The sequence below is a fragment of the Xenopus tropicalis genome, chromosome 2, assembly GCF_000004195.4.
Source record: "Xenopus tropicalis strain Nigerian chromosome 2, UCB_Xtro_10.0, whole genome shotgun sequence".
Classification (NCBI taxonomy): Eukaryota; Metazoa; Chordata; class Amphibia; order Anura; family Pipidae; genus Xenopus; species Xenopus tropicalis.
Window position 1 is genome coordinate 56156487 of NC_030678.2, and position 15821 is coordinate 56172307.

Below are 15821 nucleotides of genomic sequence, written 5' to 3' on the forward strand. Positions count from 1 at the left end.
CTGTGCAGAAAGGTTCATGAGCAGTGCAGCCCTGTTTGTTTTATTTTGGTGCTATCACATGAGCTGTGAACTCTGCCATTGGCGTCTGCTTATTGTCAGATATCTCCCTGCTCAGTAAACTCTGCCATTAACTTGTACTGTTCCTCAGACCTTTCTGCAAGTTTCTGATGGAAAAAATACATTTTCTGTATATCTGACAGAGATATATAGCCTGTTCTGGGGGTCAGAAAAATTAAAGAAGGGAGAAGGAAGGGCTAAGGAATTGGGGGAGATTTTTGGAAATTTTGCTTAGCAGGAAATACTCTAGCTATCTTAATCAAAGAGTAATACTAGTGATGAGCGAATCTGTCCCGTTTTGGTTTGCCTTAAAAGTCACAAAAAAACAAGATAAATGGTGAAATGGCGAACAACCCGCAAAACGCGTTGTCGCACTACTTTTTTGTCACCATTGTCTTTTTTTGTCGTTCCCATCTTTTTTTATGCGACCATGCCTATTTTGACTCAACAGCGACTTTTTTTGATGCCTGGCAAATTTTTCTGCGTCAAATTTTCACTGAAATTCGCTGTGAATCCATGACTGACGAAAAAATTTGCTCATCACTAAGCAATACATCACAGTGGGTACAATCCAATGTTAATTCCACAGTGGCTGGCTGTTGGCACATAAGGGGAGATTAGTTGCCCTCAGTTAAATCTCCAGTATCGCGGTGACTAATTTCTCCGAAATGCTTGCCTACCGGCAATAAAGGGAAATGCTGGTGAGAAAACATGTGCATCGTTTCGTTTACCGAAGTCCAGACAACTTTGAAAATTAAGCAATGTATTTGTTTTGACACTGGCGATTCACTTTTAGAGGAGATTAGTCGCTTGCGGTAGCCCAGATTTAACTTTGGGCCACAAATCTCCCCATGTGTCATTAACCTAACAGAGCGTTCTGTCACAATGGGAAGAGATCCGTTGAACAAATGTGTAGTGTAACCTTTGCCCTATGGGAAGAATGTGTTCATATTGGCCCAGGGATATTATAGATCAGTGCTGTCCAACTTCTGTGGTGCAGAGGGCCGGAATTTCTCTAGCATACATAGTGGAGGGCCGCTAATGGAAGTCAGTTTGACCACTCCCCTTTTTAAACTACACCCACTTTAAACCACACCCATGTTATCACAAGAGCTTTTAAGACTATGCCCACATTAACGGTAGTAGTGCAGCATAAACCCAAATGGTTGGTGCTCACTGTAGGGATATTACGCATCATTCATATGTGAAGAAATTATATTATGTCATATTAAGACACACCCTTACATCTATATGCCTCCTACTCCCCTGTGGATAGCACAGCAACCCCCAGCTCATACTTACACACCTTAGGGACCATTTAATGGCTATATCCAACTGCTAACAAACCCCCAGAACACACCCCTGCCAGGTTCACCTCCCACACACAGCATAGGGCAGGCAGAGTTTGGCACACACAGGCAGCATAGGGCAGGCAGAGTATGGCACACACAGGCAGTACTCTTACTGCACTATGCTGCCTGTGTGTGCCATACTCTGCATGCCCTATGCTACCTGTGTGTGCCATACTCTGCATGCCCTACCCTGCCTGTGTGTGCCATACTCTTCCTGCCCTACTCCACCTGTGTGTGCCATACTCTGCCTGCCCTACTCCACCTGTGTGTGCCATACTCTCTCTGCCCTATGCTGCCTGTGTGTGCCATACTCTGCCTGCCCTACTCCACCTGTGTGTGCCATACTCTGTCTGCCCTATGCTGCCTGTGTGTGCCATACTCTGCCTGCCCTATGATGCCTGTGTGTGCCATACTCTCCCTGCCCTATGCTGCCTGTGTGTGCCATACTCTGCCTGCCCTATGCTGCCTGTGTGTGCATAATCTGCCTGCCCTATGATGCCTGTGTGTGCCATACTCTCCCTGCCCTATGCTGTCTGTGTGTGCCATACTCTGCCTGCCCTTATCTGCCTGCATGTGCCATACACACAGGCAGTGTAGGGCAGGTAGTACACACAATGCTGGCACTGCTTCTACAGAGGTGTGAACAGGCAAACAATGTGTGTGATTACAGCCTGAGGTGTGAACACTGCAGGGGGCGAACAATGCAGAAACTAAAAGGTGTGAACAACACAGGGGATTACATGTTTAAACAATACAGGGAGATTACAGCCTGAATCTGAGGGCCGCCAGTTGGACAACACTGTAATCATTGGTATTTAAATGGAGTAGCAGTCATATTTTCTTTGGACTTCACCTTATGGAGGGGGTGAGATGTGCAGGCATGGGTGCATCTGACTCTAGTGCTGCCTAGAAATGTGCTAAGAGCACATTTGGACTTTGTACCCCAAAGAGATGAAATTGGAAAATAAGCTCTCAGACTTACCAGAGCAGCTTTTTTTCCATACCTGGTAAAGTGCCAGCTTGCCTCATTGAACAAAAGCACCAATTACTAAGGTAGGAGGTCTCAGTAAAGAAGAAGCCTGGACCCTAAAGTACACTTTACTGGGAGCCAGTGAAAATGAATGAGGATTTGCAGTGAGGTATAGAATAGCAAATGTTACAGAACCAGCTAGAATGAGCAGTTCTGTGCTCCAGCTTGGGTGGGCAGTATGGGGTTATTTCCTCTAGCCAAACCAGCGTCAGTGAACTGGAGTGTAGAGTGTGTATTCCCTTGGATATTTGCACACTATTGCTGACAACTGTGTCAAGAATAACCTATGAAGTAATTATCAGAAACCTCCATTGTATATTGATGTGAGACACATTTGAAAATATAATAAATCAAGCAATTTTATTTACCGTATTTTTCGGACCATAAGACGCACCGGACCATAAGACGCACCAATTTTTTGGGAAGGGAAATGAAGAAAAAAAGATTCTGAAACAAAGTGTCCTAAAATATTTTATGTGCATTAAAACCCAACCTGTACCAGCAGCACCCAACATATTTCACCCACCTGTACCAGCAGCACCCAACATATTTCACCCAACATATTGCCCCCATCTGTACCAGCATATAGCCTAACGATATACTTAAAAAAAATGTTTTTACTTGCCCGTGTGGTCTCCGCAGGGCCCTCCTCTATTTACCGGCGCTTAGCTCTGGCGCATGCACAATGACGCGCATGCGTATGGGCATGCGCGTCATTGTGCATGCGCACAGCGCCATAGCTAAGCGCCGGCAAATAGAGGAGGGCCCTGCGGAGACCACACGGTCAAGTAAAAACATTTTTTTTAAGTATATCGGTAGGCTATATTCGGACCATAAGACGCAGGGACTTTTTCCCCCCACTTCTGGGGGAAAAAAAGTGCGTCTTATGGTCCGAAAAATACGGTAACAATGTACCTACTTACCTTCAGTATTTAGCTGTATACTGCCCCTTTAAAGTGGAATAACTGAAAACACACAGATGTCCACAAGGCAGACTATTCATTGCCATATGCAAATTGATTTTTAATAATTTACACATTTTATTGACACTGGTGTTTTTTCTGTAACGTTTTACCCAGCACTTATTTGTAGTGCATTATCTTATAATGTAAATAAATTACTTTAGCCATTTACAGTTTACCTTACTTGTTTTTTCATTTGATCACACATTTTAGCATTTTGGTTTTCATCCAAATGTTAGGCGTGCACTTTAGTTTTTAACATTATGCTTGCATACATATCAGGCATATGACCCTTTGTAGCTTGTATGTAAAATGTCTGCCTACAATTCTTGTGATAGGATGGAGCATGTTCTAAGCTAATTGTCATGTTCATGTACTGAACTGGCTGTGCCCCACCATCTATTAAAGCCTACAGATTTATCTCTGATTTAAGTCTAAAGCAAATTCAGGCTGATTCTTGGCCCGTGGATAAATGCAAGCTACTCTGCTCGCATCAGCCCTTTCATGTGTCTGCATCTGGAGGGCTGATGTAAGTGGGAGGGGCTAATGCGAGCAGAGAGTCTGATTCTTGGCTTGTATTTATCCGCAAGCTAAGATTAGCCTTATGGCTTCTACATTTACCCAAACTCGTCAGTAGCCAAGTGTTAAAAAAAATTGCCACTGGTCTCTGTGCTCCAATTTGGTAAAACTCAAGGAAAGAGTTAGAGGACAGAAGGTAGAAAGGTAGCAAGTACTGAAAGAATTACCTATCTTTTGTTCCACTTATGTAAATTGTGTGTCTGAACAAACTAGCAGGTTCTAAAGGAGAGATCATTTGAGAAATTAGATTTTTGAAGAAAAATTAAAAAATACAAAGCCTCCCATGCTAAAACTAAGATGGATATTTGCAAGGAATTAAAAATCCAAAGGTCCATATCACCAGAATAACTTGGACTAAATGGGGGCTTGGTTATAATTATACAGCTTTTTACAGAAATTAATTATCATTATCACTGTCAAGCACAATATTAATTTAGTGCAGTATCTGGAAGTAATCGTTGATTCTTCACCCCCTGCTGTGATCATGTCAACACCAAGCAACAGATGTGTCACTTATCCATGTCCTCATCCTATACCCCTTGAGTAATAAAAATTCATTACTTACCGGTTACGTGCTACCTATAAGTGTAGTAGTCATGTTAGTGTGGAGAACCTGAGGTACTGCATGCTGTGTGGTGATCCAGACAGCTGGTACATAATAGAGAGGGAGACAGGGACTTGTATCAGGACACAGGGCACCCTTAAAGTAATACATGCTACTCTGCCTGTAAAGTTGTTTTTAGACTTGGTTGGTCAGGTTGAATGTGCACATTGCTGGAAAACATTCAGTAACATCAAGTAAACTTGCACTGGGTCCAGCAACCAAAAAACAAACATGTTAACTCACACCACATTTTTCAGGAGTCACCCTAATTAAACCTTTCCATATCTAGTCACCCACAGCAACAGCTCAGTCACCCACTCAGGGACAGAACAAAAGGCAGGCAGGCAACTTAGGCAAGTGGTGCAGTAGGGGGAGAAGCAATTGTCAGGGACGGATCATCAGTTGGGTGCAGGAGGATGAAGTGCTTGTGTGCCCTGGGTGACTGTGACTGCGGAGACTTGTTCCCTCCCTTACCGACCTATTACCCTTATGCAGACACTTGACACAGGAAGAAGTACACTGTGGGTAGGGTTCGGCCACAGCTTTATTAAAAAGAGATACAACCGCAAAATAGTCCTCGCCATGTATTTCAAAAACTTTTCAACTTCACAAGAAACTTAATTGTTATTATAACGGATGCCGGCCACTGCAAACGCAGTGGGCATGTGGAAAACACCAAACCAACCGGACTTGAAATGGCCAAGGACTATCCCAGCCTTTGCTGTGACATATTACGATTTTTCAATCATATACCGATCTACATACATATAATATATATATATATATATTTTTTTTTTACAACACAACCTGAAAAGCAAAGCATGAACATGCGAATTAAGCAAAATACTGGCCTACTGATACGCTAACTAGATGCGCTAAAATAGGGTGGGTGGGAGGGAGATGATCCTACAAGCTGCAGCTGCTGCTGGTGAGTGAGGCTCTGCAGGGTGAAAGGTAGAGCAGGGGAGGGGGAGCAGTAGGCGTTTACCATTCTTTCCCGCCTATAACAGGAACCTTAACCCCTTGAGTACTGGAGGGAATTTTGGCCCCTTGCTATCTCCTCAGTCCCTCAGCGCTTTCCTTAGTCACTTCAGCGCTGTCCACAAACTGAATATGCACTAGGTAGGGGGTACTTGTGGATCGAGCATAGGGGGAGGTGAAGGGTATAGACCTCATATACAATGCCATGTCCCACTGTGTGCATTGTGCAGACTGTGCTTTGAATCAAGGCGCAGCTTAATTCAAGAGAGAAGGGGAGGTAGGTAGGTAGGTAGATGTACCCCCAACCGGCCAGTACCTTGCATGCGGTTCAGCTGCTCAAGGTGCGAAGTGGCAGGAGGTGTAGCCTGCATCAGGGCCCTGTCTTCTAGAAGGCAGAAACAACGTGTCACAGAGGGTAGTGCACAGGGGGGCGCAAGTGCTTTAGGAATGAGCATTATGGTGGGGCACTTTTGCGGTCATGCCCTTTGAAGCAATACCATTGTATGTGGGAGCACTTATTACAATCCTATTTGTGTCTGTAAGTTACCCACCCACTTACAGAGTTGGGTAAAAATTCCAGCACCACCAATAGAAAAGGAATTAATTTTTATTATATTATTATGCTTATACCATCAGCCCTGTATAGATAGAAATATACATGCAGTACATACATACATACATAATCTGCAGGAACACTTTGATGAGAAGGGATGAAATCCAGTCACTCTCTTCCCTGAATAATATTTTAGCACTGCAGTCTAGGGTATGTTGCACAAGTGTCTATTTGTTATAAGTTAGTGCCATCTATTGGAAAACTATAGACATGACACCAGTTATTTGCTTTTATACTTTACAAGGGGGAGGGGGGGGTTCCACCTTTGCACTTCACCATTTTATCATTGTTTAATTATTTATACAACCATAGCCTAAATACATTGTCAATCGCTGGATGAATCAAAAAGATAAATGGGTGCAAATGCTGTAAAAGTCATGTATTCGTGACATTCCATATTTAGTTAGAGAAATTCTGGATGTCTGTAACTGCCATATCCTAATCCCCTTATACCATCCTTCAGATGTATAAGTTAGGGAGTGGCAGGAGGAACAAGTCCTGTCCTTGCCATTATGACAGGTGGTAAGGCCAGGGCTTGTCTGCCCATCCCGATGCTGAGCCATACCACCCAAAATTTTGAAAATGGAAAGACAAAAATAAATGACACGCATGCCCGTTTTTGCAACCACGGCCCCTAAATACCACTCCCATTTGACTAAATCTGGCAGGTTATTTAAAGTTTGAACACATTGCTGGGGGTTTTGGGTGTTATTATGGCTGTTTTAGGTGTTATTACAGTTTTGCTGAAAAAGGTGAAATTTCCCTTTAAGCTGTGAGTCTCAAACCTTTTGATTAAACTTGTATCTTTTTTAGCTTCAGTGCAGGAGATCAAAGGGAAATGAGGGACTTTTCAGTAAGAATCCGGGACTGTGGGTTGAGCTGTCAAAAGAGGGACTGTCCCTTAAAAATCGGGACAGTTGGGAGGTTATGGCTGAGCTCTGCTCGTTGCACTAGATTGAACTAGATTGAGTGCAGCTTCCCTTGATAAGCAAGTGCTTGTTAGTGAGCACTAAGTTGTACTATCTTGCCTCCCATAGTGCACTAGCACTTGCACCCCAGGAATCCTTAAATGACCCCTTGTGTATACACAAGCAGTTCTTTGGACTCACATATTCTCCTTCTTCATCTTCATCTGCCTCCTTGTTTGTAGATGGCAGACACATTACTAAAGGGCCTTTCCAATGAGATCTTTAGAACCTGTAAGTGCTCACTGTTTTTTGCATAGTGAAAAAAAAATGAAAAAATTCCAAGCCTTTCATTTTCCTGGCTGTTTTCATTTTCTGCACTCGTGGCTCTGACTCCTGAAAGGAGGACCGGGAGGAAACTTAACTCAGAGTCAAGCCCATAGAGAAGAAAGGGGGCAAACAAAGCTTTTACCTAGATTTATATTTACAAATAACAAAACCAATAAACATTTTTAGTAAATGTATATTGGAATGTTTCTTAGAATTATATTATGGAAAAAATCTACAATCAGTGGGGAGAGACTGGGAGCAGTGGGGCTTTGAGCGCTATGTGTGTACCCCCCCACCCCATCCAGTATGGAATTGAGTGCCTAAGGTCCCCAGCCCTATTGTACCACTACCCCAAGCACCTCAGGCAAGTTTTATAATATGCCTATGTATGATTGGTTTCTAAATTGCCGTTTGTGTGTAGAATAAATATATAGAGATGCTATCCTCAGGCAAACTGTGACAAGCCATCCATTCACCCTTTGATAAATATTTCCCCAGAAAATCACTGGTCACTGGTCACCAATTAGAATTTACAGTTGGCTAACAGTGATCATTACAGATTAGTGAATTTATTTCAAATACCATTATAATGTAAATGATCTTTATGGCCATGCAATTAGAGTTCCTAGTAATTTGAAAAATAGAAGGTTCTTCCATAATTGCCTTTTATTGAAGTATTAGAAGTGAAAGAAATCAGATCAGATAATGATAAGGGAATATAAGAAGAGATGCAAGTAGTATACAGTAGATAAGGATACCCTATCCTTATATATTCATACATCAGCGGCATCTTTTCAAAAGTGCTGTTGCTTTAGCAACCCTGATCAGACTTTCACCTATATACTGATGCATATGAACAAAAGTGAATAATTGAAAGCAGAGAAATAACCTTTAGGTCACATGTTGCCATGGAAACAAGTCAATCCAACATAACACCGAAAATCATAAAAAAAATGTGTTTTTACTAGGATGATAAGCAGTGACAGTTTAGCTCCGTATGAGACCACTGTACTGAATTGGACTGCTATTGCAATGTTCAAATAATAGGCCTGGTTCAATTACAGGGCTGGGAAATGATTGGCAGCTTGAATCTGACACACTTTGGGGAAGAGTATGTAAGTGCTATGCCTTGTTAATAGTTGCTTTAGAATAACAGCAGTATCATGTACTGTAATAACACCCCCCACCCATAAATGACACTGTCTTAAAAATGGTTTACCTGTCATATCTGCCAAATAAAGTGTTAACAAAGACAGAAAGAAGCAATTCTCTGTTACAAGTGAATATTTCCCAGAAGTGTAGATGAGGAGAAACATGGGCTTCTGTATGCAATTTAGAGAAATGCATTTCAGACTGCCATGTCACAAAAGCCTTTTTGAAATAAGTACTATTCCACAGTAATTTTTAACATCATTAAATTCAAGGTAATTTTAAAGGACATATCCTTAGCAAACATTTTGATTTTTATGCTTTTAATATTTAGAATATATGACAGATGCTGTACCAGTGGGATAACAGGCCTGATACAAAGATACAATGCAAGTGATCTATATTTATTACATAGTTGCTCCATTTATTCCCTTTCAGATACTTAACTTAGTGATCATATAGGCCCAGCTGCTCTAACCTGGCTAACTAATGACTTCTTTGTGGCTAAATCCAAAAGCCACTTCTCACTATTAATACTTCTTGGTCTCTTGACTTCAGTCCCTCCATTCGCTTTGCCTTGGTGACACTGCCTCTCAAATCGCTCTTTTAGTGTCACCTTCAACAGAGCATCACCTTCTCCCTTTCCTCTTTCTGTTGGGGTTCCTCAAAACTCTGTCCAGGGCCCCTTATTATTTTCTATCTATACTCCCTCTCTTGGCAAACTCATAGTTAAAAAGCAAAAGAAAGTTCATTCAGCACTGTATTGTGGTGTAACAACTTGATTGCAACTCCCCAAATTGATCAGGCAAATAAAACTCAACGCGTTTTCGCGGTACGCTTCATCAGGAGTAAGACGTGGCTGAGTCCTTTGGTGACTCTTTAAATAGTGTGATAAATCTTTCCTACATTTATCACACTATTTAAAGAGTCACCAAAGGACTCAGCCACACCTTACTCCTGATGAAGCGTACCGCGGTACGCGAAACGCGTTGAGTTTTATTTGCCTGATTACTTTCTACAGTCTGTAAGTAGTTTTATTTTTAGCAGAAATTTTATATTAAATGATTTTACACTTTTTGGCGTTTTTTCCTCTTTCCGTTTGAACTGGGGATTTGCCTACATCTAACCTGGTCTCCCACTGTTGAGCTTGACTTCATCGCCCTCTGGTGAGCCTTTTGAGTCACTATACACAGTGGTGGATATAGTCATTTGTTTCACACACAATAAGGTGATTGGTTTAGTTATTTGAACAAAGTTTCAAAACGTTATCACACTATCAGTTGTTTTGTTTCACTTTATACATGCGCTCCCTTCACACTTTTCTGGACATACTGTATGTGTGTGTACTTGCAGGCAGATGCCAGTGATATGACTACATACAGGTGGTTTTGGTCAGTACTGATGTGTGACATTAGCTGGAGATGATCTACACAACCATGCAAACAGTACAGCTGAGGAGACAGGAAGATGGTGGCATATTGCCTTACAATTAGCACAGATCAATTCCCATTAAATGAAGAAAATCAAGAAACATGTAATGTCCCAGAAAAGAACAAGGACTATTCATTAAACAGCTCAGACACTTTGCAATAGGAAGCTTGATGGCAATTACAAGCACCCGGCGACCTTGGTTCAGATGTAAATCTGCTCAAGCTTATCGTTTTTTGAATTAAAGGCATGACATTTCCCAATTAAATAACTGAAACAAACAGTTCATTTATCAGTAACATTTACCTAATGTTTTATTGACTTTTTTTAAATGTACAATTTATTGTATATTTTGATTACATTATGACATTATAATAAATTTGACAAATTAATTAGATATAAACCAAATGTATACATGCATTGCCGAGCATATCTTGCCCCTTAAATGCTTTTAAAGAGGTATGGATATTGGAGATATTAACAATGGAGACTAAAGTAAAACAGATTGCCCCCTCTTCAAAGCTTCATACCTAGGTTTGTTAAAGGCAATGTTAGGCTGATGGCACATGGAACATATTTCAGCCATAGCTCCATTAGGCTTAGCTATTTTATGTTGATATTCAGATCTCACTGCCATTTGTGAATGAAAAAGCAACCCCTTTGAGTAAAATTTAGTTTTTCCTCCTCAGGGGCATATGGGTGGCAAACCAGTGAAAAGAGTTAGAAGGGGGTAGTTTGGAGGCAGTATAACTGAGATTTGGGGTTAATGCTTATATACACAGATATACACCTTTTACTTTATTATCAGTTAAAAGGAGCCTAAATAAATAATTGAAAGCTTATGTTGGTTCTTTTTATTGGGTCATTTGCTCAGTGTGGGCTGCAAGCTTTTTGTTTTACATAACTGTATCATTGTCAGAACCTGATGAAACCTTGCACTGCACTTGTCTGTGTGCGTGGGCTTAAACCTATGAAGTTTAAAAAGTGTTGGTCTAATGTCAACTCAAGTTACTGTACAACCGTGGCACATCAATCAAACATGCTTTCTTTACTGCTCTTCTGCCCAGAAGCTTGTTATCCAGAAAGCTCTGTAATATTTATATAATATATATATATATATATATATATTTCTCTGTAATAAAAAGACAGCAGTTGGTACTTGATGGTAACTAAGCTGCATAAATCCATGCTCTCAGAAGAGCAATCCTACTGGGTTTTTTTACGTTAACATGTTTTTTATAGCCTCAAGGAATGCTGATCCACATTATAGAAATACCTTCTTTATCAGAAAAACTCTAGGTCACAGGTATTCTGAATAACAGATGCTGTGCCTGTAATATCAGGGTCAGGGTGGGTGGGGTTTGGGCCAGTAAGGTGTTAATTGTAAAAGTGCTCATATGATATTCGATGTGCATGATTTGTCACAAGGATTTAGACCAGAAACAAGACCAGAGAGGATCTGCTTTTAAAACCGGGGATGGATACATGGCACAGGCATCAATTAAACAAAGAAATCAGAAAAGGCATCACTATGATGAGTTGCCGGCTGAATCAATAATTATTTTGTGCAATAAAGGCCTGGCATCAATAAATCAAATGAGTTTTTCTTCATGTATTTCCTTGTTTTAGGCTAATTTGTGAATTTTAAAACAGCAAATTCCTTCATCCATGGGAAATGTTCGAGTCATAAAAACTGCATACAGATTGATCTCTGTTTACTCATTTACAAACACAGAGCATAGCATAAATAATGTTTTTTTACCCACAATTAATATTTCTAAAGTGGTGGTGACGCAATACTTCCACACCAATGTGCCTGGCATTAATAATGCTTAATCATTTTCTTGTTAAGTCAGTAGCCACGACTGCGAGTGTAACCCTGGAAATACCACCACATCCAAGCTGGCAGTACTTCCAGGGTTCCATACCTGGACAAGAAAATTCAACAAAAATATCATGTTTAATAAAATAACACCCAGCCTAGTCTGGGAACTGTGCGAAAGGTTGAACTTAAAGGACAGGTATATTTACTGAAGTTCAGCTACTGATGTTAACCACTAATTGCAATCAGGACAAACCACTGGCTCTATTCTAAAGAAATATATACAATTTTAAAAATGACATTATGGCTCAGATGCTTCTTGCCATGGTTTTTTCCAGAATTCTTCTCTTTTTTCCAGTGATTCCAAATCTCCCTAAGGTCTGCAGACAGAATGCTCATCTGTCTAAGTTTAAGCATACTGAGACACTGCTTATTTGGAGTTACCTGAGGGCATAACAATGTAGATAAATTTGACCTAAAAGAGGCACATTTTTAACACAAGAGTATAAAAGCAATAGTCTTGATTAAGACACTAATGATGTAAGGGGAGGAAACGTGGATAGTTGTAGAGGACTAAGTCATTTATTTGATCATAACTGGTGCTTTTTGATAAGGAGAGCACAGAATCCAGACAAAACACCCACATTTTTCTAATTCTCTGTTGTACACTGAATGCAGTGCAGTATAAAAAGATTACCTGATACTGCTGATAAATGCCAGACTTAAATACATAATCCCATTTGGAATGAGGCTTGCATTAAGTGCAAATGTGTTTTTAGAGGTTTGGAAAGTGTCATTGCCGAGAACTATATTTTCATTTTCCTGCGTGATTTTTAGAAATATGTGGACAAGTATTTCCTAGGGACATAGCTAGAATGACTACTGCATGGCAGTCTTTGTGAAAGGCTGATAAATGGGCAGTGGGCACCAATCACACAGGAAATTAATCAGCCCAGCAGTGGCTGTGGGAAAGATGTCTAAATCTCCCCTACAGTTTGGTTTAATATAAAAAACACACAGGAGAACATTATAGATCTGCGCCTACTCTAATCATTACTATAATCTCCCCTGTGTTTATAGAAAAACTGTTGAAGTAATAACCTAGTGTAATTTCATTTGGTCCAGCAGTGAGTAATTTTAGATGAACTGCATAATACATGTCAGAAAAATGTTAGGGTTTTTGCTTAAGCCATTAAGCAGTGTTGAAAATTTCCCTACTGCCTGCTATGGCTTAGTATGGCAGATAAGCCCCTTAGACACCTTCACCCAAATATAATGGGTGTAATATGTGAGTAAGCAATATTGGGAGATAAAAAGGAGTGTTATATATAGTCCTATTGGCCTACCCTACCATGCTATGCTTCGCATAAAAATACTGACAAAAAAAGCTCTTTAACTGGCATTTTACCTGCTGCAGGTGGCAAACAAATTACCAAAGTGCACCTGATCAGGCTCAGTCTTTAGTAGCCTGTCCTGCAACCTGCAAAAATCTAAGGGGTCACAGGAGTTTTATGCAGCACATGCCTTTATAAAAACCCACAATGAGATTCACAGTCAATACAAATTACAGTCAGACGTGAATAACTTGAGTATATAGTTGGTATGGTACAATTATCCAGCATTACACAAGCAAACTATACAGCCTGTAAATCACACTCTAATAATAAAACCCTTTTTGTACGCCAAGAACCCAAGAGCTGCAGCAGAAGCTAAAAATGTGGAACAGCAGAGGAATCGAGCAAATCCTTGGGCAGAAGGCAAGTTTCTTTCCAAAAATGTAGTAGGAAATGGCAGTGCTGGTACGTCCTGAAATACAAATATCAATTATTTACTTAGAAATACACAATATAGCTCAAAAAGCTCAACATAGCCAATTCACTAAAATTCTATAAAGTAACATTTCTGTTCCTATAGTTTATTCAACACAAGTTTACAATATTAGTTATTGAAATCTTTGTATTACAGTAAGGGTCAAAATGTCCACTGCTAACAGTGCTCAGTCCCCATTGGAGTATATGGGAAGAGCTGTGGCTTACTCTGCAGAAACAATAGCTACCCATCAAAAGCAACCCAAGCTGCTTTCTATTCACATCAATAAGAAGCAAACGTATAGTATATATCAGCATTTTGAGAACAGTTACAAGTAGCGATGAACAAAACCCTTCCAGAAAAGCATTTAGCATGTAATTTATTAGGTGCAAGTCACTTGCATGTGTAGGCGCAACACAAGGGAGCCTTGGAAGTAACACCTATTCAAGGCACATGCCTTAAGACAATAAGAAAAAATAAGAAGGAACAAAAAATGAGGCAAGGGTTGAGGTAAAAATAAATGGATATAATTGAAAGGCTTTGGGGATTTTTGCAGAAAACAAACTGTGTAACTCCAGACATAGTCAGTCAGTCAGGGGCAACTAAAGCAAATGATGTACTGTCTTTCATAAGAAAAGTAATTAACTTCAGCAATGAAATCATATTTTTTATAGATCCCTGGTAAGGTCACCTTGAGTATGTAGTGTAGTTTTGGGCCCAGTCTTTAAAGGAACACTAAGACCAAAAAATAAAAGTGTTTTACATTTTTAATTCAAATTGAATGTACTGTTGTCCTGCACTGGTAACACTGGTATGTTTGCTTCAGAAACCCTACTATAGCTAATATAAATAAGCTGCTGTGTAGCCATGGGGGCAGCCATTCAAGCTGGAAAAAATTAGAAAAGGCACAAGTTACAGGTTACGTAGCAGATAAAACACCATTGTATTCTTCAGGGTTTATATGTTATCTGCTCATAGGGTATAATAGACAGATAGTGGGGCTCTTTTTCACATAGAAAACAAAGAACAAGAGGCCCTTTAGATTCAAGGAACTGACCCTTCATTTGAAGAAGTGGTTCTTCACAGTGAGGTTGTGCAATGCCCTGCATGGTGATATTGTATTAATACCTTTAAGAGTGGTTTGGATGATTTTTTGAACAAGCAAAATATCAGTAAGGTATATGTGTATATATTGGTTATATTTGGTTTACATCTTTTTCAACCCAAATTAATTTAACTATTGGTACATGTAAAGCAGAAGAGGAAATTGCAAAATCTAAGGTTCAATAGGAGGAGATTTGGGATAAACACTTATATTCTGCCAAATTTTTTTTGGAACTACTGCTACATTTATCTGTAACCTTGTTATCAGCCAAGGGGAGCCCTGACCAATTGATGAACCTTAAAACAGGGCTTAAAGTCAAAAAGTCCACAAACTGCAGACTTAGGGTGTTGTGATGAGGCAAGCAGATCTATTATTATTGCATGTAGCATCTTCCATTTATTGTAAGCTAAACCAGATGACTTACAAAAGGGACCTTTTAATTTGTGACTTGTCCAGTAGAAAACAATAAAGCTTATTTCCAGCCTTCTTCTAGTAGCCTGCTACAAGTTGAGTGATACAGTGCAGACAAACATATGGCTGTGCATATAGAAATTTCACTGTAATGGGCTATTGACATGTAGTAATGAGACACATTTATTTGTTTCCCTTTTTCTTAAGTTTCTATGAATATATTACCAATAGGGATGTAGCGAACCTCAAAAAAAAAGTTCGCGAACCTGTTCGCGAACTTCCGCCGAAAATTGCGAATATTCGCGAACTTTGCGAACCCCATAGACTTCAATGGGAAGGCGAACTTTAAAACCTAGAAAAGCCATTTCTGGCCAGAAAACTGATTTTAAAGTTGTTTAAAGGGTGCCACGACCTGGACAGTGGCATGCAGGAGGGGGATCAAGCAAAAATTTCTCTGAAAAATTGACACACGCTGTTTTTCGAAATGATTGGTAATTTTGCGACTTTTTCGTAATTTCCGGCGCTTTCGTAAAGTTATCGTAAGTTTTGCGACTTTTTCGGAGCATTCGTAACGTTATCGTAAGTTTTGCGACTTTTTCGGAGCATTCGTAACGTTATCGTAAGTTTTGCGACTTTTTCGGAGCATTCGTAACGTTATCGTAAGTTTTGCGACTTTTTCGGAGC

At 40.1% G+C, this 15821-nt stretch overlaps 1 protein-coding gene across 1 annotated transcript in view; it reads right to left on the reverse strand.

Moving 5' to 3' along the window:
* Positions 1–10278: 10278 nt before the first annotated feature.
* LOC100495198 (amine oxidase [flavin-containing] A) overlaps positions 10279–15821 on the reverse strand; it is a 55589-nt gene continuing 50046 nt past the window's right edge. The window contains exon 15 of the mRNA XM_002932798.5: positions 10279–13618. Within this exon, the coding sequence (XP_002932844.2) occupies positions 13463–13618 (156 nt within the window). The 3' untranslated portion in view covers positions 10279–13462. The remainder of the gene's footprint in view (positions 13619–15821) is intronic.